Below are 22,409 nucleotides of genomic sequence, written 5' to 3'. Positions count from 1 at the left end.
GCAGCTGCGGAAAGAGGGTAATCGCATGCAAAAAATAAAAAAATGTTGATGATAAACACGCAGACACGAATGTGAAGTTCAGGTATAAAGAGCTAATTGTTTCCACATCCTAAGGTGATTTGTCACGCCTTCAGAGGTTTGCTGATATACTAATTTCGTACCTCTTTATATGTTCAATCTGTTAATCTTTTCAGGGCCTCCATTAAAACCCATCCAGCTCTGGCTGGAGAAAAGAGCTTTGCCTTTTCATCGCACCTAAAAGCTTGAACTACTTAGATACTCTCGTTCAACTTGTTCAAAGGGAGTAACGATGGATTGAAAACTATTAAAAAAAGAAGGAGGATGAGGACCGGAGGGATGAAGAGGGAGCCGTAAAGAGTAATAAGGACATGGATGGCATTAAAAAAAAAACAACAAGAAAGGCAGGTGGGGAAGAAGTGTGATGCCGAATGGTCATAAAGAACGTTGGGAGAATTGAGACTCTGGATGCTTGACTTTGGGTTAGAGCTGTTGTCTCTAAATGAATAAGGAACATATGTAACGGATTTGCATAACTTTTTTTAATTCGAGTACAATAATTAAGACCTTTTTTCTTCTGCAAAACCACCCAGTCCAACGCACTTCCTGCTCCATGCGTGTTAGTTCTGTTTAGGAGTGGCGGCCTGCAAATTAGTGTAATAAACTCACACATGCATGGAAAATGTGTCTCATAAAATCATGGCTTGAGAAATGCTGAAACCCTTCCCGCATCGAGGAGAATTACTGTCTGCAGTGGAAAAGTGAGACAACACGGCGTGCGACGCAAAAGAGGCGTGAAAAATAAAGCTAGCTCCCAGGCAAGCATCATGCTAATGTGTTTCAGGTGAATAACATGAGGGAGGCTTGTAAAATGCTTGCACAGTTACAAATCCTAAAGTTCAGTCTGTATGACAAGCACGTCAAGCGTCACAAAAGAAAAATCCAGGAAAACCAAGACGATTATCTTCATTAGTCGGAAACATTTCCTTTCTCACATGAGGAAGGAAATGTTTTTTGTTTTGTTTTTTCATACAAAAATCCAATCTCCAAGAAGGATTCCAAGAAGAAAATGTTCTCAGTACGCTTCCCAAAAATGCTGGCAGCCCCAGTGGAAACTTGCAAATAAATGACTTGCTTTACAGAATGCAAATAAACTGACGGGGCTATTGTTTCCCAGAGCCCTATTCAAATAAACGACTAATGGCTCGAGACCTTTGAGCTGTGGTTCCTAAATGTCTTTAAATGAAAGCATCAGGCTTTGCTCGCCAAGTTCGTGCACATAAACGAGGAATTTGACTTTAAACCGTTCCAGTGGAGCTGCTGGAAGGTAATCCCCCCTGCAGCCTCCGACGGGTTTTCCTGCACGGCTACGCCTTGTTTAGCTCCGTCCATCGTTAGCGTCAACTCTAACCAGCTCAACTGTCTCTGATGACGGAAGGCGTCGACTGTGGGGGTGTTTTATATTTTCCTGCACAGTTTTGTACGTTTTGCAGGTGCAGTGCTGTAAAGATGATATTCACAGCTCACGCGTTCTTTCAGCTCATCCGGTAACGTACACATAGGCGGGTCTGCATGTCCACATGGTCCATCGCATGAAATCCCATTGAAATCCATTATCGTTCTCAGTTCCAACAGAAAATATGGAATAAGCCTTATATTTTATGAATACTTTTGCCGTAGACTTTATTTTATGCACACCATCTGGCATCCAATTCACTAATACTTAAAAAAAAGCAGTTCCACCCATCCTGTGATTTAATGCAACTTAGAAACTAGGCCAAATATATGCGGCCACAAATCCAGAAGGCTTTCATGTTCCATCGCGGAGCAGGACGTGGAGCGTCAAACATTTTTTATGGTTCTGGTTTGAAAAAACAACAAAAAAAACAAAGTGGGATTGGATCTAGCCATTAAAATAGACTTCCAACAAACAAATTAAGTTTGTTTGTTGCCCAGCGTAGGCTTGTTCTCTCCTGGGTCATCGGGTGCATTTTCGTGTTTGGCGAAAAAGTTGAGTCAGAAAGCAGGTAGTAAAATCACAGCTGTTTAGGCCCGCAACATGAAAATAAAACAGAAACATTCCCAAATGGGCTGGAGAGAAAGAAAGAGAGAGAGAGAGAAAAAAGAAAACAGACGAAGAAGAATTTCCCCTCTTTTGTCAGCAGCGCCGGGGTTGTTTTTTTTTTTTTTTTTTTTTTTAATTGAAATGCAGCCCAGTTGTTTTTAGTCACTGGTTTCTCTCTGTGGTTCAAAAAAAAAAAAAAAAAACCCGGCTGTGGTGGAGATTTTCTGAAAAGGCAAAGTTGAGGGGGACACGCTGCAAACGAGGACAGAGAAGAGAACAAAGATTTAAGGGGAAGCAACTTCACAGTGAGGGGTGAGGAGGAAGAGGAGGAAGGAGGTCGGGATGGAAAAGAGGTAGCAGATGTTTTCCTCATGAGGGGCATTAGAAGCTTAATCCCTTTTTCCACACATGCTCATCATGTGTTTTTACATTAGCTGTCATATGGAGCAGACGTACTCTGGAAGTTTGTACATACCAAGTTTTTGAGCTATTATTAGCGCACATAACACCCTTCATGTTTAAAAGTGGAAAAACTCCAACTAGCCTCGCGAAAGTATCCCCAATGCACTTTGCCATTATTCAGCCATAAACTTTAAAGTATCGGAAGCTCAACGGCAGACATACAATACTGCAGTGGAAGGAAGATAATGCCTCGTTTTAGAGTAGTCAGTTCAAGTAGTATGAAAGATTTTGTAAGGAATTGTACTTAAACTATGTGCCTGTGTGCGTACGTGTGTCTCATTTCCAGCCTTTATTTACAGTACGAGTAGGGAACACAGGGTCCTGCTCCTCCTTGAAGGCGTGCGTAAGTGAAGAAGTGTGGATGAGCTGTTGGTGTGTTTCTGCCCTGGACAAAAGTAGGCCAGTGAAGCGTGCGCTGCAGGCTGGAATGTGTGGCATGGCTCCATCTCATTCCAGCAAAGCAACATAATCCTACTAGAACCGATCCCAATACAGCAGGAGGAGAGGTTCTGGAACAGACCATCCCAGCAGATGCGACTAGCGTGCCCCGACTGTTTGTCTCGATGGTGTATAAGTGTACTCCGATGAGAAACAGGAGCAGTGTTCTTGAAGGAAGTAAAGTAAAACTTGACCTAAAATGTCAAATATTGCTAACGTTTCATTGAGGAGTCTACACAGTTTAGCCAAACTGAAGCAAACTCGGTCCAGTCAGAACAATGGTGTATGGTTTCACAATAAAAATAAACATGCATCTTTGTTGATTTTTTTTTCCTTACACTGAAGTATGGATGACACTTTTGCATGCAAATGTCGGTAGCTAGCTAAAATGCTGCACAGAAATGACTAGGTTCTGCATGCATTTTTACCAAACTATGTTTCTTATGAAAGGATCCGTTTGCTAATCTGACCACTGAATGATGCATAAAAAAGTTCCTGTGAAATCTTAAGCACGGCAGTGTTGCTAAACAAATTGGATGACTTGTAAGCTAACCCATGTTGTTATTTACTCCAGACTGTTCTATAAATAACATCAGGGTATCATTAAAATGAACGAGATAAAATGTGAAAAAAGCTCAGGTGGCATGAATAGTTTTTGAGTTTCAAACATTGGAGCTGCTGTTGACATGTTGATATTATTGGATCCGCAGCAGTATTATCTACTGTTGTTTTAAAACCACTAGTGAGTATTTATTTGCTGGTGAAGGAGTGGCCGCGATAAACGGAGCATTTCATCAACTCGGTTTAAAAATTAAGCCTAATGTGCTGCCTCAGCATCTTAAGCCTAATGCTTAAATGACTCGATCTTGGTTATGTATCCAGTTACAGGTTATCTGTGTTTCATGGTGAAGGGCCATGCAGGTAATGTGTAACCGATAGGAAAAACAGGAAAATTAGTCTGCGTCTGTTATTCATTAAGCCGCCTGTCTTATGTAGGTCAGGGCTCTTTTTCTTTTTTTTTTAAAGTTAAATGTTTTGCTGCCAAATCTCAGTCAAGGAAGCCGTGTTTTCAGAAACACTCATTTCATTAGCATAGATTAACTAAATGAGACAAATTTGGGAATAAACGACTCACATGTTGAGTTATAAACCAAGATCTGGTTGTAAAGGAAGTCAAGATTGCCAATTTATCTTATCAGCGTGTTTGTGCGCACTGCAGTAACCCAAAGCATTTCAACAAGACACGCATTTGACGGCCTCGGCTGTGTCACGGCGTTTTTTTGTGACGCAGCTACGAGGCCGAGTTAGAAAGTGTGCACGGCTGTTGACGTGCCTTGATGAGTGATCATGAGATTTGGGCCTATCTAGGTCTTGTTCCTTTTTTTTTTTTTTTGTGACTTTGGTACAGTTTGTTCTGCACATCTCACGCCTCTGTGCTTTCACGTGGAAACTGCTTTCAGTTACTTTTCGGCTGTGGGTGTTTTGAAACGGTTTGTGTACCTTCTCACCCAGCTGCGTTCACAGAAGAGAGGAAGGAGAGCCTCACGTCTTCCTGTCAGCTGGTTCTACCTCTTTGCATTCCTCTAGAACTATTTTCCTAACAATTTCTATCATTTTTGCCGTACTATTTCGCTTTTCAGATTTGTCCCCGTAAAGCGCCCAAATAGTTCGAGTCATCACTGCAACAAGCTCCTTTCTTATTCTTGCTTCGTCTCAGTAAATGACATCTTTCCGTCAACACGAACAGGAAACAGCTGAGGTTCTGCGCTCGCTTGTCTTCTTCCTGTCAGTTTCTCTGAAAGTGGAGCCCAACCGTCTGAACCGTCAACACAAACAGGTAGAGCGGGCTGATCATGTGGTCCGAGGTTAACAGGCTGAGCCGTGTTTACAAGCAAAAGGAGGCTTTAAATGAACACGTGGTTTCAAGACCGAAATCGTTTTCAGAGTCGGCACCTTGCCATTTTTAAAGTGTTTCCACTTTACAGTCACACGGTTTGGTAAATTTTTTATTACAGTTGTACATTATAGGCAAACTCATGACCACACGTCCTCAATTGGGTTTAGAGCTGGACTTTGTAAGGTGAATCTGACTGGATGTTACTTTATGACCTAAGCCTACTTAGGATTTATCTACGACTTTGTCTCTGTCTTGTCTGCAGTGTTGCTGGGTGCTTACAGTTCATGAATGTCCTCTAGCAAAGCCACAGGTGTCAAACTCCAGGCTTGGGGGCCAAATCTGGCCCTCAAGACTCCAAATTACATCAATAAGTCCCTTCAGTTTTTCTATAAAAATTCACATGAAATCAACAAATCTCCAGTTTTTTTTCTCTCTGATTTATCTGCAAATTTTCTCAAAATTAGTCAAAAACCTTGGGTTTAAGTGACTGCGGCGAGTAATAAAAAAAAATCACATTTAATATCATACATTAGGCAACTATGGTAAAAGTTCCTTACAAGCATTTATAAATTGGCACCACAAAATCTGTAATTTTGATTACAAAAAAAAAAAAAATCCAGTAAAGCCCAGAGGAGCAGCCATTTATTGATATTTTTGTCATGATCCGTAGTTTTCTGTGTTTATTTTTGAGTTGTTTATTGTGATCCTCTTCCCTGTGAGTCTCTGTCTCTGCGTCTTCCCCGTTGATTGTTCCCAGGTGTGTCTCGTTCCCTTGATTACCTCCCTGTGTATTTAAACCCACCTGTTGTCTTTGTCTCTGACATTCTGTGTTCATCGAGCTTTGTATGTTCATCGAGCTGTTCCCTGTTCTTCTGTTCCTTGGTTCTCATCATTAAATTCATCATTATAATCTTCATCTTGGTCCGCCTGCGTTTCGTCTTCACCACAACCAACCATTTTAACAGTTTAATTGGTTTTGTTGATATATTCTGGCTCAACCGGCCCTTTAACAACGTTCAGATTTTTTATGTAAACCTAAATGAAAATGAGTTTGACCCCCCCACTCCCCGTCTACATTTTTGAAAAACAGTTGGATTTATTCCTAAAATGGCACAAATACAGACATTGTTTACTATTGGGCCACATTTAGGTGTCTAGAACTCTATTCTGCGTCATCGTAACTAAAGGGAAGCGAAACAAACTCGCATAATTTTTTTCCGACTTTCCAGATCTTCGTTCTAAAAATAACAGGAACACAATGTATAATCTGACGTTTCTGCTACTCTGTGTTGATCTATCCTATGAAATTCCAGCCAGGCACATTCAAGTTTACGGTTTTAAACACGACGAGGTTTTATAAAGGGCTCGAAGCTACGAGCACTTGCAAGGGGAACCGTAAATGTTCGACTTCAGAAGTGGATCTGGAATCTCTGATGCAACAGGAGAGCTTGAAGTCAAAAACACTTTGAGGGAAGTGGATGAATTTGAGGATGTGAGCCTTGTGAGGACTGCCATCACAACAGTCCTCCTCAGGGGGATTTTATTTTTTTCTGCTCCAGTCAGCAGAAAGATGATGGCCAGTGATGCAAGTGACCTTCAAACCAAGCCAGTTCTGCTTGTTGAAGTGAACACATTCTACCACTGTGGTTTCTATGTACGCGAGTGAACGGTCTGCTCTTTAAAGAGCATTTGATGGGTAGCTAGAACTTTATTCTTTTGCTGTTGAGGGTTCGGACTAAAGTGCATGTTTGGGTGAGTGTCTGCACTCTTCTACCAATGTGTGTGTGGTCAGGACTCATTCAGATTGGGCCTCTCGCTGGCTATATTTAGTTTGGCTGGTTTTCTTCCCCCTCCTCTCTCTCTCTGAGTGGGTTTAAAGTGTTGCCTACTGATTGGGAGAGGCTGACCACAGGAATACGCAGCCTGCCTGTCTGTCCGCTGACTTGCAGATAACCATATGTGGAAGAATACAAACGGATGAAGACATCAGCGGTGGTTAGCGTGTTGGCTTATCGTTTCAAAGCAAAGCATGCTGGTATCACTGTTGGCGGGCAGAAACGTTTTGTTGGAGAGACTCCCCCAAAACATAAAAAACAGCTAAAATGTGCTCTAAGACTTAGCTGGTTACCGTTTCCAAGACGATGAGATTTGCCTCTGTTTACATTTGGTTGGAATGTTTTAGTGCTACATATCCAGTATTAAACATCCTGCTCCCTAAAGTTTTAAACAATTTTACCAAATGACTTTTTTTTTCTGACTCAAAATTGAAAATGGTATCAGTTCTGTGGAAAGGTAATAATTCCAGCCCCTCCAGAAAGAAAATTATATATATGTGTGTGTGTACAAAAATCATAGGAAGTCCCGTTTCAAGTTTGAAATAAAAGGTTTCATAAGCATCTTAACTACTTGGTTAGATTTATTAAATGTTGTGAAGTTTGACCTGAAGAGCAGATCTTCACCAAACTAAGATATATATATATATATATATATATATATATATATATATATATATATATATATATAAAAAAGCTTAAAGAGTTTAGGTATTTGTGATATAAAGGAAATCTGAACCATAAACAATAGATTTTCAAAATCATAGCACCATAAACCAGAGGAATCTTGTATTTTAGCACCATAAAGAGTTATTTTCCCCAAATATTTTTTTTAAAAAAAGAGCCCTGCATACTCTTCTTCCTAAAACTTCTCCGACGTTAGCAGCTGGTTGTAAATGGAAACGCCCGCTATCACGACTCCCACCGAGACGCTTCACATTAACCCAATAAGGCATGAAGCCAGAGTCTGGAATGAAACCCCAAGTTGTGTGAATGTTAGCTGACTGGTGACACCGGCAGAGAAGAGAAGAGGGTTTAAAGATAGACTGGTGGGGGGGGGGGAGTAAGGAGTAAAGGAGGTATGAGAGGAATCTGGAGATTTGTTTTTTTTTTTTCCCTGACAAAGCTGCAAAGGTTGTGAAAAAGTAAATGAGAGCAGAGTGCGGAAAATGAGCAAAAATCAGACGAATTCAAACACTTCCAATGACCTTTTGCTCTCTGTTGCCATATAAAGAGTCGACGCCATAGCATGAAAGTGCAAAAAAGGTCAGTGTACAGAGAGAGAGCTAAATTAGAAGCAAATGTCTCACCACCTTGAAATTGTTGCTGCTGTCTGTGGTTTGTTTTGGCGCAAGAACAGAATAATTTGTTGCTCATGTTTCTTTTTAATAAAGTCAGCACCTTATGGTCCAAAGCATCTGACAGATTGCTTAACTTGCCTTTAAGGATTTGCTGATATGAAAGCTGATGATATAGATCTCTGTAACCTCAAGAACCTTATATGATTTAAAAGAATATTCATCAGTTTAAGTGTTTTTTGATCGTTTTGCCAGGTTTTTGCCAAACATGCACAATTTAATTAGTGCTTGTGCCACCAGAATTCATTAAGTACAGATTTCTTCATGCTTCAGGTCTGTTTTGCAGAGATGGATTGTGCAACTGGCATGCAATCCTCTTACTCATCATGGCAGGGCAGCTGCTGCAGCTCAGATTAGCTGTGCTATGACTAAACTGTTTTTTTCCTAGTTACTCATCCTCCTAAACCTTCTACAGCTTTATAAAATCTCAAATTCAAGTCCCTTGTGTGCAACAATAACAAAAAAATAAAAATAAAAAATGCACATAGAGAATGCTTGGAAACCACGGCCGTCAAACTGTTTCAAAACTGTTGTAATAGCTTCTCGATGCCAACAGTAATTGATTTGAATTCAGATCTTATGGGAAAGTCTGTGTTTAAGATCCTCCAACAGACACCCGGCTGGATTTAGGTCTAGACATCGACCGCTTTGATCTAAATCGTTTTATGGTAGCTTTTATGTTTACACCAGTTGTCCTGCTGGACGCCCCTGTCCCGGTCTCGGGCCGTTTGAGGTCTCTTGACAGTTTTCTTCCAGAATTGCCCCGTATTTACCTCCGTCCGTTTTCCTATCAGCTCTGAAGAGCCTCCATGTCTAAGGGCGATCTACTTTTTGTAGGTCTATCATGCACATGTTCAGTGACACACTAACATGTGAAGAGGGAGTGTGAACAGTTTTTGTTCAGACTTGAAAGAAATATTACATACTTTCTTAACAGCTAAGGTAGGATCAACTATTTCTTTGCCAGCTGTACAGAAAACACATAAGACAGACGCTTTTCAGTATTTATACCTACACAGGCAGCGTTAGCGGCAACAGGTAACATCATAGGTTGGTAAAGATACAAACTGAACCACACCTTTCCTTCGCCAGCTCTCCTCGCTTTCTATATGCGCTCTGCCCATGCTCGTTCGCTCCGTCTTCTCTTTCATTCATTGTCAACTTTTGGAGGCTGCTGGGAAGGGCGGGGTGCTACGAGGGCAAAGCAGATGTCAGCGTTGAGGATGAATGGCGCCCAGAAGGGACAGAGAGACACCACCGGTGCAGCCTTAATACCCCAGGGACCCTCAGAGACAGGCAGGCCAGGGATCGGTTTCAAAGCGGAAAACAGTTCTCGTCCTTGGGTTTTTCAGTGACGCACACAACCACGAGAAACACCCAGGACATTTAATAGCAGTGGAGGAGCTACTGCAAGTTGTTTTTTTTTTGCTGCATGTAGAAACACGTTTGCTCAAGAAACGTGCTCAGACTCTTCTGGGAGCGTTCACTATTTTTTCTTTTTTAAATAAGCTATAAAATAATATTTTTGTTGTACTGAGGGTGCAACTCTGTTTCCGACTTGAAAAGAAAAAGACAAAATGTGAAGCCCCACAAATAGACCCAAAACCCTTACATTGTAGGTGCATTTGCAGAAAGCCGTGTGGTGCATTCATCTCCGGCAAAGTCTTTGTCCTACAGAGGAGCATAAACACACACAGGGCTCTGCAGGAGGGCTAAACCCTGTCATCTTTATGGCTACAAAGCAGGTCCCAGATGTCCAGCGCCTCCAGTTAGCGCACATACACGCTAAAACTGTCACTCAAAGTGCCTTTGTTCCCAATCAGCTACATTCAGATTCTCACACGTTGGAAGAAGCTTTTAGAAAAGGACAACGTTTTTTTTTTCTGTCCTCCTTCAAAGAATATATGACACCGTCTTCTGTCTTTACTAGAATATATTTAACCTGTTATCACACTTATCATATCAAAGGTAATCAGCCACGCCTACTGGGAGTTTCTGGTAAATCGAGCAATAAAGGATGACCTCTGTTGCTAAGAGAGTGAGAAGCTGGGGCAGAAAATATTACCGTGCTGTTTCATCAGAACCGGCACAGTTCTTGGAAGATAAAAAAGAACTGAAACAAAGTGATTATTTAACCAGAGTAGTGGTAAAAAGAAAAAAAGAATCGTACCTCAAAATGCTAGTAAAATGTAATCTAACAATTACAATTGCTAGTTTATTTTATTGGGATTTGATGTGATAAAACGTTTTTGATCTACATGCAAAAAGTGACGTGTTGCTGAATAAACCACCACTTTGCTTATGGGTTACTCTTCATTTGCTTTCCTTGTGAGATTATTTTTGTTTTAATAAACAAATCACAAGAGTGCATGTTATGACCTCATTCTGTGAATGTATTTACCGGGATTCACAGGAAGCGACACACAAAGAAACGCCTGAAAACGACTCAGAATCTCATTTGGGGTTTATGTAAACTTTTACATTTAGGTTTACACTTCCTTACTTCCAGCCGTTTTGAGCAATGAAACTTTTCCCTGTTCTGCCCTCCCTCTGTTAATCATGGCTGCTTTCTTCTTATTGTCGTTGCTGCTGAGTAGTCCACATCCAAACTGAGTTTTGCAGTCAGACATTTCTGCTTCAGAAAGTTTAGGCATTACTTTATAGACTGATACAACACACCGAGAGCTGCTGAATAACAAATCACTAGGTATGCTCAATGTACACTGAGAGGTACATGCATGTTTCCTTCTACGATCCGCAGAAAACTACGTCACAGAATATTTATAGGAAGGTACAGCAACCAGACAGAAAATGAGACTTTCCTCAGTCTCCAGATCAAACTTTAAGCTGATCAAGTTTTATCATATTTCATTCCTTAGAGCTTTTATTTGCGTGATTGTTCTCCAAAATAAAAGAAATGACGAGAAACCTCACAGGGGGTATGATGCCAAGATAGGAAATCTTTTATTACAGAGAAAAAAACAAAAAAAAAACTTTTCTTCCAAAATATAGAAATCTGTACAACTTCCGCACAATCAATTTACATGAACTGTACAAATTTACAGCAGTTCATCGCAACATACCCAAGGAAAAAGAAACTGAACACAATAATGATGTACTGACATGAGATCACAAGATACAGCTTTTCCTGCTTGGGTAAGCTCAGATTTTTTTGTCTATTTTCTCATTTTATATGTAAATAAGAGCAAAAAAGGGGAAAAAAAAACAGAAAAGAAGAAAAGAAATCACAAAAAAAGAAAAAAAAAACAAATAGGATACGCCTATAGTTACAGATCATGGAAACTAATATTTTTCTTTTTCTTTTAAACCAGAAAACAACTTTGGTCCTTGCCAGCACTCCCATCACAAATGGCTTCACTTATGAAAAAACGTCATCCATGTTAAAAGATGAAATACAAAATGAACATAAAAGGAAAAGACCATCTAAAAACACCCCAGAATAGCAATTATTGGCACTTCCCATGTGTAATGTTATGCACTCTACCATTTGTTGTACAGTTACAATACATTCTATAATATGTAAAAACACCTCAAATGCGAAAGTGGCAATAATTCTGCTGTTCGATGACATCGACGGTAAGAAAAAAAAACAAACTGCTGTTCCCTTCCGGGTTCATATCTTAACATGCACAACTTTTTCATAAGAGTATTTACGAAGTGTTTGAGGCCTGAGTTTGGCAATACATTCCAGGAGAGACTCCTCGTGTCTCAAATAAAAAGAAAACAGAGAGAGAGAAAAATAAAAACAGTCACAACTTCAGTTTGACATTTAGTGCATTTATGTGCTATTTTACTTCTGAATACTCAAAGCGCTCTCACAAGTTTGTAACCTATGTGCACAGGAGCTGAATGGATGCCATTTAAACGTACGGAACTTGAATGGTGGAAGAGATTTTATCGTTGTTTTTTTATGTTTTAGATCTAGAATAAAAACAAATGTTAACACGTTGTTAGATTACAAGAGTAAAAGTGGATGCACATGAGAAAATGTGGATAAGTTACGGAAAACAAAAGAGAAACCCTACCAGTGTGACTACGAAATACATTGAGAGGAAAGAGAGACAAGACGATCATCTTGTTTCTGAAATATAGACCAATCTCAAAACATCAAGTCTGCTGACAAAAAAAGAAAAAAAAAAGAAAAACAAGCTAAAATGGAGCAGCATGATTATTAAAAACAAATACGACGGTCCACCATGGAAACCAAAGCTCTGGGCTCCCATCCCAGCAGGCTCCAATCTATCTTGCCAACATGGAATCACTGCTTTTTCACAGATTGCTGAAGGGAGTATCAGCAGAGAGCAACGGTGGCAAAGGGTTGGGGGTAGAGTGAGTGAGTGAGGGAGGGTTGCAGTGCATCAAAGGCTAGAGCTATATCACCCATGATCTTCTCAGGGGCTTAGTGGAGCTTAAACACCCCAAAGTGTGGTGATGAGCGGTAGAAACCAGCCTGCCGTGACAGATCTGGCCGGTGGCCGATGCCAAAACAACAACCGGAGTCGTTCCGGCATCTGTTCGGTCATGCCGTTTTCCACTCGACCTCAAAACCAATAAGCGAGGCGGGGGTACAAAGACAGCTGCCACCTTCTTTCGTATGCATGTAAACAAAGTTGCTACTCACTCAGTGATTAAGTGCAGCGCAATCCAGTGAGATGAAACAATGGCCCAGTACCCTCAAGTTCTTCATCTTTTAGATCCATGTTCCCTCGCGTCCAACCAAATCCACCTAATGCACGTGTGCTGGTTATCCATCAATGCTGAGGGAGGGTGGAGGGCTTCTGGCCGAGGCGGGTGGGTGTTGGGGAAAATAAAAATCAGAAGGAGGGGGGCTGGAGGGATTTTAGCTGCCCTGGACAAAAGAGTCTGGCCCTGCACCCCCCAACTTCTCTCACACCCAAGCTTCCCAACCTCGCCGTCCTTACCCAACTCCCCCGCAATGACGAAGGGTGATATGTGTCACATTAAGTCTACCTGCATCCACAGGGGTTCAGTTAGCAGCATCCCAACTTGGTTTTTCTTCTGAACAGGAGGTCTGAGCTAAGGAGTGGCATTTTGAGGCACCAACACCCCCAGACACCAAGAGTTGGGTTGGAACTGCCTGAAACTGGAAACCGGACTCCCCAATGAGGGTCCAGGCAGCACAACACATCAGGCCATTACAAATTTTAGCTTAAGCTCATCAGTCACTCCTAATTCTTGACGAGTTCTTAAGGCAGTGTACCCTGAACTTTGGGCTTAGCTAAGAAAAACAGAAAAGCCAATTGGAATGGTCTGAGTTCCAGACCCCTTTCTTTTTATTAATTATTTTTTTAAATCTGCAACTAAAATTGCCATTTTTCCTATTCGAAAAAGGGGTGCAACTTAACTTAGGCTAAATCAGCAGGGCCATAAAATGGATGAAAGAAACTCCCTACCACAACCCCAAAGATGTTCCTTATCCCCCTAAAAAAACTGCTTTGAAATGTTATTGTCTACGAAATCTGAATGTTTTTATGAAATTCAGAGTTGCACAGCCCCTTAAGACAAACATCAGCAAGAAGGTATTGAACAAAAAAAAAAGCTAGAACTAGGAGAACTGCTGTGGCAAAAGTTGGCATTTGAATGGATGGAATGGAGGCGATTTTTCTCTGAGAAGGTACACATCCCACGCAATCTCACATCAAAGTGCTTTCAATTTCAACTCAAACTGGGCCACAAGACCAAAATTTGGGTAAACAGACCCCCTCCCACGCCCCTCTTTGCTACAATGTTACTTTTGGTAATGCAGGAGATGACAAAGTGTCGGAGACAGGGGGCGGGACATGTAACATCAGTACAGGATCTTGATTGTGAACTTCAACAACATTCATTGACTTGAACGGGAGATTCCCAAAGAAAGCTACACACACATGGGCAAGATGGGGGGGTGAAGGTCCAATGGGAGACGCTGGTATCATTGGGCGTCACAACAGATTTCAGGTAGACAGAGGGCTGGAATATTTTGGCAACAGGAAAGGGAGGAAGCTGAGCTCAGACCATAAGCCTTTTTTAATAGCTACAAGGTAAAGAATGTACTTTTGTGGTCCAAAAACAGTTTTATTAGAAAATAGAAGTGCTCTTATATGTTGATTCTTTACCTTAAGCTTGGATTTGCTATGGCACGGCCCAAACCTCAACTTCCTCCCCGCCCATGCTAAAGAACCGATGATCGATGAAAGTTTAAAATCCCTGGAAAACAAATCCTTACAATTTAGACTGTTTTTGCTGTAATGTGTTGAACATGTACCCATAGTACCCACAAGTAAGTAAGAAAAAGTGCAAAGTCAATGCTGATAGCCCCTTCAGAGGTGGAGCACTTTAAAATGTGGAAAGTTAAGTGAGGGATGTTGGGTGTTTCGGAGCCAGTCTCCATGGAGGGATTGGGGGTAGGTATTTCCTGGTTGGTTGGATGGTTTAGCTGCCCCAACAGTTCCATTTTCACAAAGCCTCTCCTTAAAGAAAACGGAGTGCCCAGCTGATCCAATGACAACACAACAGATAACCGGGAGAGAAGGTAAAAATATTGAACCTACAAGGTTTCCATCACCTGGATGATAGGCCACATCCTGTTTTGTTTTTTTTTCTTCTTTCACTATTTCATTTCATATTTTTAGCTTTAAAAAGGCTCACCATGATCTGACCAGCCACTGTGTAACCCTGAACAATAGTAGGCTGGGACTGACCGCGCACCACTTTAACTGGACACAGTCATCATGTTGTTGTAGGCTTTGGAGGGACTGGTCCTGCCCAGCACCCTCATTTCCTCCTTACAGCTGAGGTGACTGTCCACCATGGGGCCAACAGACCCGTGTCCTAAGGCAGAGCTGGCGGACAGGGGCATGCCAACAGGCCCAGGCTGTGACTCGTACAGGACGCAGATGGAGCCATCCTCGCCGATGCGGTAGGACACCTCGAAGGGGTCCACCCAAAGCGTGAGCTCGCTGGGCAGCAGCAGGTAGAGTTGCTGGATGGTAAGGCCGATGCGCTGGCCAGCCTGCCCGACCAGTGGATCCATCTTGTGATTGATGCGGATGCAGCGGTAACCCGAGCCCTTGCAGGGCTTGTCTGGGAACCAGTGGTGCTTATATTGCTCTGCAGGGGAAACAAAGGGAGAGAAGATGGAAAGAGTTAAGCTACAGGGGGTCTGATTATGAGCGTTGAAAGCACACAAAAACAAACTCATAGCAAAATTAAAGGTACTACTCTGTTCTTTTTTGGCACTTCTGAGTAATAACCATTTATATAAGATTATTTAATAGCAAGCAAATATTTTTGTTTTTCTAAAATTATGTTCCACTCCAGTGAGAATCTAAAATTGGGAAATGCCTGGAACCATTTTATCTGTTTTACTAATTCAGTAATTAGACTCCAAACCTAACAGAGCAAACAAGTTGCACATATCGACAAAGTTGTTATGAGCTGCAAAAAAAGAAAAGGAAGAAAAACACCACCACCTGCTGCAGGCATGATAAGCTACCATAAACAACCAGCCAGGGGCAGGCTCAGCCTACGTGACAAAGGGACTGCCACTGAATTGCACAATTCCTCCTCTGCCCTTCAGCAAAAAAAAAAAAAAAAAAAAAAACAGCCTCCTGTGAATGGCTGAACAAAAACACCAAAAGTGCCCCAGACAGCCATCTGGGGTACAAAGCTCCACCTCTAAAAGGGGAGAGGCTGTGCCCCCTCTTCCCCCTCCATCTCCTTTTCCTTGTGGAAGTTTCGGATGCCCAGTGAAACTAGTGACGCATAATTTTCTGCCTCTGATTCATTTTAACGTGATGAACGATGAGCAGTAGGAAACTGTGCTTATAGTGTTTTAGCAGTGTGGTTTAGAAACAACACATTGGGGCAAGGTTGAGGCTCCATTTCTTCTTTTCATTGATCTTTTCATGCAATATTCGCAGTATATTAATGAACCAACGCTTTGCAGTTTAGATTGAATTTCCAGTGATGGGAACACTAATGTAACCAGAAAAATAAAAATTGTATTCAGACTGAGGCCCGCAGGCCACCTGTATGCATCCAAAGGATAATACCCTCCTTAGCCCCTCCCCCCCCCATGCCTTATCGCAGACGGCTGTGTACGTCCAAGCTAATGGAGGCCCTGGCACTCGTGAAAGAGTGGCCTCAGCTTGAGCGACAAAGGCAGCTGCCGACAAACCCCAGAGCAGCTGGGAAATGATCAGCTCAGCAGGGCCTATTCTTAAAAACCAGGACACATGGGGTGGGGGGGGCGGGGGGGGGGGAGCAGTCGACTGTGCGCTTAACCTTAAGAGTTTAACCAAAGCAGGTTGTTTATGCATTTTTTTGTAGCTGACCTCGAATGCCAAAGATGCATTATGTGGGCACGTCAAGGCCCCATTAGCAGGTCACTGGGTATTTTCCATTTAATGTGGCTCTGCAGAAGGGCATCGAATTGAGTCTATAAACAAAGCCAACAGTTATGCAACCGTCAAGGTCTCAAACTCGCTGCCCCAACTCTTTAAAAGGCCCTCGGCTTTTGAGCATGCAGACACAACACCGCGCAACTGTGTTGGTTTCAAGCACAAAAGATTTTCTGGCCTAGTTTGAGGGCCCGGAACGTAGCTCGTTTTTATCTCGTGGTTCTTGGGTTTCCAGATTTTTTGCTAAACGTGGATTAAATACAAAGTATCGGTAAATAAGATGAATCAAAAGGAAATTTTGACCCACAAAAATATCTAAAAAGAAAAAAAAAAGAAGAAAAAAAGCGAATCTAAAAAGAAACATTTGCATTTAACTTGGGCAAACCTGCTACAGAATTAAATGATTAGAAAATAATGAAGAAATAAGATAATAAAACAGTTTAAACTGTTCACTTTGTTCCTCCCCCCTCCCCCTACACTTGCTCCAGTTGAATATGTTTACATGTTTTTTTGTTGTTGTTTTTTTTGTCCTCGAACTCGACGCATATCCTGTTAAGGCGCTCTTGGAAAATTTAGGTCAGTCGCTGCTGCGCGTTAACTGGAATGAGGCAGATGTATGGCAGCTTAAGAGTTTCGAGCCCGGAACATGTTCAGGGCAGGAAATCAAGACACACGGCGCTCTGTTCGGTGGAAAAACACCGCATCCAAACAGAGGCTGTGCGTAAAAGGGTAAAGGCGGACATTTCCGCACACTATGAACGCAACTCAGAAACCTACGATGTCCCATGAAATTCTATAAATAGTCTAAGCAGCAAATCGTAAAAGGCTACTCAAATAGATAGGAAAGGATTCGGTGTAATCGTCCCCGTCAAATCACTTACATACCAAAGAAAACCGTGTAATGTATTAAAAACGCATAAATTACGCATTAATAACAGCTTTATTATCAGTTACAGCTTCGATATTTTCTGAATAACAATATTTAATCAGTCTAAACGCCTGGTTGTACATGTCTAAACATAAACCCATTCTTTCTGATGCATTACGTAATTGAACGGCCTCGATGAAGCTTGTTTTGCTCAGAGCCCTCTGTTCTCCCTGAGCTTTGTCGAGCGAGGCGCACTTCCTTGTTTGAGCGTCTCTTTATCCCCCCAACCCCCACACCGACCAAATAGGCGATTTTCCACTTTTGGTTTACTGTGTTTTATATCAAATACAACACAACAAACCAAGGCGCTCGAATAGAATCATCGACCGATCACCCATCGCGCTCATAGTTTTCTTGTTTTCGCTCCTCTCCGATGTGCGCAAACGGCCGCGGCGCTCACAGTGAGACTTCGGAGAACAAAGAAAGGCTTCAACTCAAATGTCAAAAGACGACTTTTTACACTTCTGAATGAATCGGGAGTGTAAAACAATATGTGTGTGTGTGTACGGAGGTGAGCTGTGTGCGCGTCTGGATCATTTTCTGGTTCTCTTACCTGCCAGAATGTCCTGTAAGCTTTGGCTGAACGTTTGGACCTGTCGGTCGTTTACGTGTCCTTTTACTCTCAGAAATCTCGACAGAAACCCGACGGCGGCGTTTATTTCTGGCTTCATCGTTCCACGGGCACAAAGGGGATGCATTGAGAAAGGCCACGGCGACGATCCGTGCGATTTTTTTTTCTTGCTGTTTTTGTTGGGGGGGTTTTTTACGTGTTTTTCCGACAGTTCGTCTTTCCTCTCGTTGCAGAGTAGAGATCCTGATTCGTTGGTGCTTTTCTTGGCATTTATTAGTCGAGGTGAAATGAAGTTTTCTCAGATGCTCCGTGTTGGGGATAGAAGCGCTTCTTATTGGTAAATACAGAAAGGGGGGTTGGGGGAGGTCCCTCTAGAAAACCCGAACCAACCCTTTCTACCTGCTTTTCTCCTCCAGAGTGGGGGTTTCACAGAGGAGAGCAGGGCTTTTATAACGCGCTGCCCCCTCCTTCCTCACATCTCCGTCACTAAGCTCTACGGCAACCGAAGCCGACCAATCAGAGGCCTGGCCACGCACTGACGAAACGCATTCAAGGAGGAGGGAAGCGTTGACGTCACCGAGCTGAAAATAAACAGAGGCGCCTGGCGTGAAAATGGTGCTGCGTTCCCGTACTGTCGGAAATACGGGTGGCAAGCAGAACAGAAAAAAAGAGGAAGCGACGACTGGTCGAGTAGAACAACAAATCCGGACGGTGAATTTCTTAGAATATGGATTCTACGGCAACACCAAAACAATGCGATTTCGCTTCATTTGAAATGTAGCCTAACTAAAACAATAAATATCTACATAACACGCTAAGTACACTGCAGAAAAAAATTAACTTGTCCCACATTTTGTCCAATTTTATTAGAATTTTATACTATTGGCCATCGGGAAACAGAGCATAGTTTAAGTATCTGACAAAAAAGTTCAATATTCAGTGCAAAGACAAACGGCATAGGATAAGAGACAAATAGAAGCTATTTGTTACTAATCTGATGATTTGTGTTGCAAGAAACACATGCGCATCCTGATTACTAACTAAATGCGAGTTAATAATACGAGTTAATATGAGTCGACTTGTAAAGATAATGTGCTGCACCAAAGTTTATTCAGTTTTTAGAGCTTGGTTCAGGAACAGTTACTAAATAGGAAATACACACAGAAAAAAAAAGAGTGGTGGTCAGAAACATATTTTAGTTTCGTAAGTTTAGTTGTAAATACAACTGATGAGCAACAACGAGGCGATAAACCAGAGAGGGAATCAGTAGATACAGTTAGAATCCGGGTTTTACAATCAATAATATTAGCACAGACACAAAAGACAAATCACGCCGTCCTCAGAGGTTCATCGATATTCCGTATACCTGCTTTTCCTCCATGTCCTCCTCCCCACTGTTTCCAGATGTGGAGTTTGAACAGATCACAGCTATAATCTGTCACGAGGTCAGAACAGAGAAACAATGCATTCAGATGCTCCTGCAGTCATTTTAGAATCCCCAATTAACCTAAATTGCACACTTTGGGTTATGGAAAGGAAAACTCATGCAAACTCCAAGCAGAAGTGCCGGCGCAGCCAAAACCCGAACCAAAGAACTGGTTACAGTGAGGTGGCAGTGCTGACATCAGCATCACTAGTCTTATGCCACGAACGAGGATTTAGAGTGGGGGTAAGAAAAGTGATGTTTGGTATGAACGGACGCTGAAGTGTGAGGCAAACTGGGTCTGTACAGAGTGCATAAAAGCAGTCAGTATCCTACCTGCATTGCAGAGTTGTCCATTTTTGAAGAGCTAAAGAGAAAAGCACATTTCAGCATTTGAAATGTTACTATCGTAAAGATCACTTAGTTTATCACACTTCAGGTTTTTCTTTCTTTTTAAATAAAATTTCAAATGGCATGCCAGATTAAATGCAATTAATATACTTTAGTCACAACGTTGAGAGGAAAACAGCAAGTATAGTAAGCATTTATCCAATAAATGTATACTTTTTTTGGGGGGGAAGATAATTTTTTTCCCCTGAGAATAATGAAAAGCAAAAATGCTAAAACTAGAATTCGATGTAAAGTTACTAAAATGTATATTGGGCTTAGTGGTTGTTTTCTAGCGCTCCGTGTTTGGAGTTGGTTCTTTTTTTTTTTTTTTTTTTTGACAACGAAAGCTGAGCTGGAAAACAGGTGGTTGTGTACGAGAAAGATGAAGACAGGAAGGAGAGCACAGCTGTTTACTTTACCATAGTTCATTATATAGCAGTTAGCACCAGCAGTCAAGCATGTCTGGTCAAATACTGAACAGGAGGAGTCTCCATCAGATGAAAAAACACACCTTGTGTGACCTTGTTGAACAGCAAAGAAGTAACTTTGGGTTGAATTTCTTCTCGGGGGGGCCCGATCTTCACATGCTCATTAAAATCAGTGGAAAAATACAGACTGCTGCTGGTTGCTTGTCGCCGATGCAGTCATGATGACCTGCTGAGCTCTTCAATCGTGATGCAACCGAACAGAGGAATGGCACACTGACGTGACCTGAAGGCACGCAGGAACACACGGTACGCTCAAATGTGTTTGGGTAGGTTTGCACAGAATACACACAAAAACAGTCGAAAAAAAAATCAAAGTGCACCCTCTGATTGAGCATGCTGTAGAACGGCCTTCGGCAAAAATAACTTAAAGTAGTTGTTTTCTGGACAGTGTTTTTCTCTTACGTCACTGTGACAAAACTTTACCTAACTCTTTATTTGGTTCTTGTGCTCTTAAATGTACATGTTCTTATACATCTAACTATGTTTTTAAACTATTAATTTGTCTTTATTGACATTTAAATTAAAAGGCATTCCTCTGCAGTGACCTCTCGATAACCACTGTTGCACAACTTCCCTTGTTCTTGGTCAAGTTAACGGCCACAGCTCTCAGGGAAATCCTCAGATCCTACTCAAGTTCATACATGTGGGAACTCCCCCCCCTTCAGCCTCATCAACAAAAACACGCTTCGTAATAGTTTCAGCCACATTTGCTCATTTAAGAAGCATATTCGAACACACAGATCCCTCTTTGTTTTGGATACCTCATGCCGACATGGCAGGGAAATCCATCACAAGTCATATCTGTTTCACTTTTTACATGAAACTTGAAGTTCATCGTTTTCAGATTACGCCCACATTCCTGCCACATTCACCGTTTGTTCCAGCCAAACTACGGACATTTTCTAAAACCCATGTGTAGTTTAAATTCTAAGAAGCAATCTGGCAGATATTGATTAGTGTTTTCCATGTCTGGATGAAGATGTAAAAAATGGTTGCATTTCCGTCCAGCCATTCGGTACGAGTTGTAAAATTGACCAAAAACGGATCGACGCTTGGTGCAAAATTCTGCACCAGAAGTGCACGACAAATATCCTGGAGTTTTCTAACATAAAGTTAGGTCACATTTCAAACCAACATGAACTGAAGATAATAGAGAATAAGTGTCTCTGTACATTTACCAGTTTTAAAGTCAACTGTAACACATTAAGGAGACGAGCCAAACACCAGTGCGGTGGCAACAGGCACATTATAAAAATGAAAAGACCAATGTAGAAAGATGGTTTGCTTTTTACGCGGCAGTAGGAGCGGAAAAAAGGAAGAGGTTTTTGCAAGGAAACATAATGGTCCACATGTGTATCACACAGACATCTGTGAACAGGCAGCTGCCTCATTACCGACAGGGATTGTGGGTGTGCAGGGCTGAACGCCGGCAGCTCGGCAAGCGAGATAAAAGTCAAACACCATAAAAGTGAAAGAGAAAGAAGGTGAAGGCCATAATCGTAAGAAATAATTAAACTTGGAAACCCCCGAGTTTTCCGGCTATTTCTGATTGACAGAAAGCGATGTGGACACGGAGCACCTGAAAAAGAAAACAACGTGCCGTAGCGTAGGCTGCTTTTAATGTGTGGGCCTCCAGAGCTGGGTGAAATATGGCCCCGGCTGCTGCCAGACAGGGGTGGGGTATCCTGTCATTACGCCGGGTTCTCAGTTAGCATAATGAATGGAGGCTTTTATCTCGCAGCCACTTGTGAACTCCAGTGGAGGAAAGAATGTCAGGTTGGGAATGAACACAGAGATCTGGACTGCTGGGTTTGCGTGGGCAGAATTTTCCCAAAAGAACATTCCTGTTCCACTGTGGTGAAAGGCTGAACACACACACACACACACACACACTGCGTGTCCGCCGACCCCGGGTACAAAGACCAGGAAACACAACACGCACGGGTCAAAAATAAGTCAAACCAACATTGGCTTCATTCATCAAGACGCAAGACAAAACAATGTCTGTAGCTTCGCCCCCTAAATGTACAAGCAGTGATGTGAACATTTCCTGAATACAGAATATATTTTGACTCTTTGGGGAGGTTCCAGCTTATCATTCCTGTAGCATTATGGT

At 41.9% G+C, this 22,409-nt stretch overlaps 1 protein-coding gene across 1 annotated transcript; it reads right to left on the bottom strand.

Moving 5' to 3' along the window:
• Nucleotides 1–11,010: 11,010 nt before the first annotated feature.
• btg1 (BTG anti-proliferation factor 1) lies at nucleotides 11,011–18,451 on the bottom strand. The gene is made up of 2 exons (XM_014988929.2): nucleotides 17,975–18,451; nucleotides 11,011–15,201 (listed from the first exon to the last, which is right to left on the bottom strand). The coding sequence occupies exons 1-2, from the start codon at nucleotides 18,117–18,119 to the stop codon at nucleotides 14,804–14,806; spliced, it is 543 nt and encodes a 180-aa protein (XP_014844415.1). The 5' UTR covers nucleotides 18,120–18,451; the 3' UTR covers nucleotides 11,011–14,803.
• Between the last annotated feature and the right edge of the window lie 3,958 nt (nucleotides 18,452–22,409).

Source organism: Poecilia mexicana, unplaced genomic scaffold, assembly GCF_051168715.1.
Source record: "Poecilia mexicana isolate PSO_F unplaced genomic scaffold, ASM5116871v1 scaffold_23, whole genome shotgun sequence".
Classification (NCBI taxonomy): domain Eukaryota; kingdom Metazoa; phylum Chordata; class Actinopteri; order Cyprinodontiformes; family Poeciliidae; genus Poecilia; species Poecilia mexicana.
This window is presented reverse-complemented; position numbering and strand designations above follow the sequence as displayed.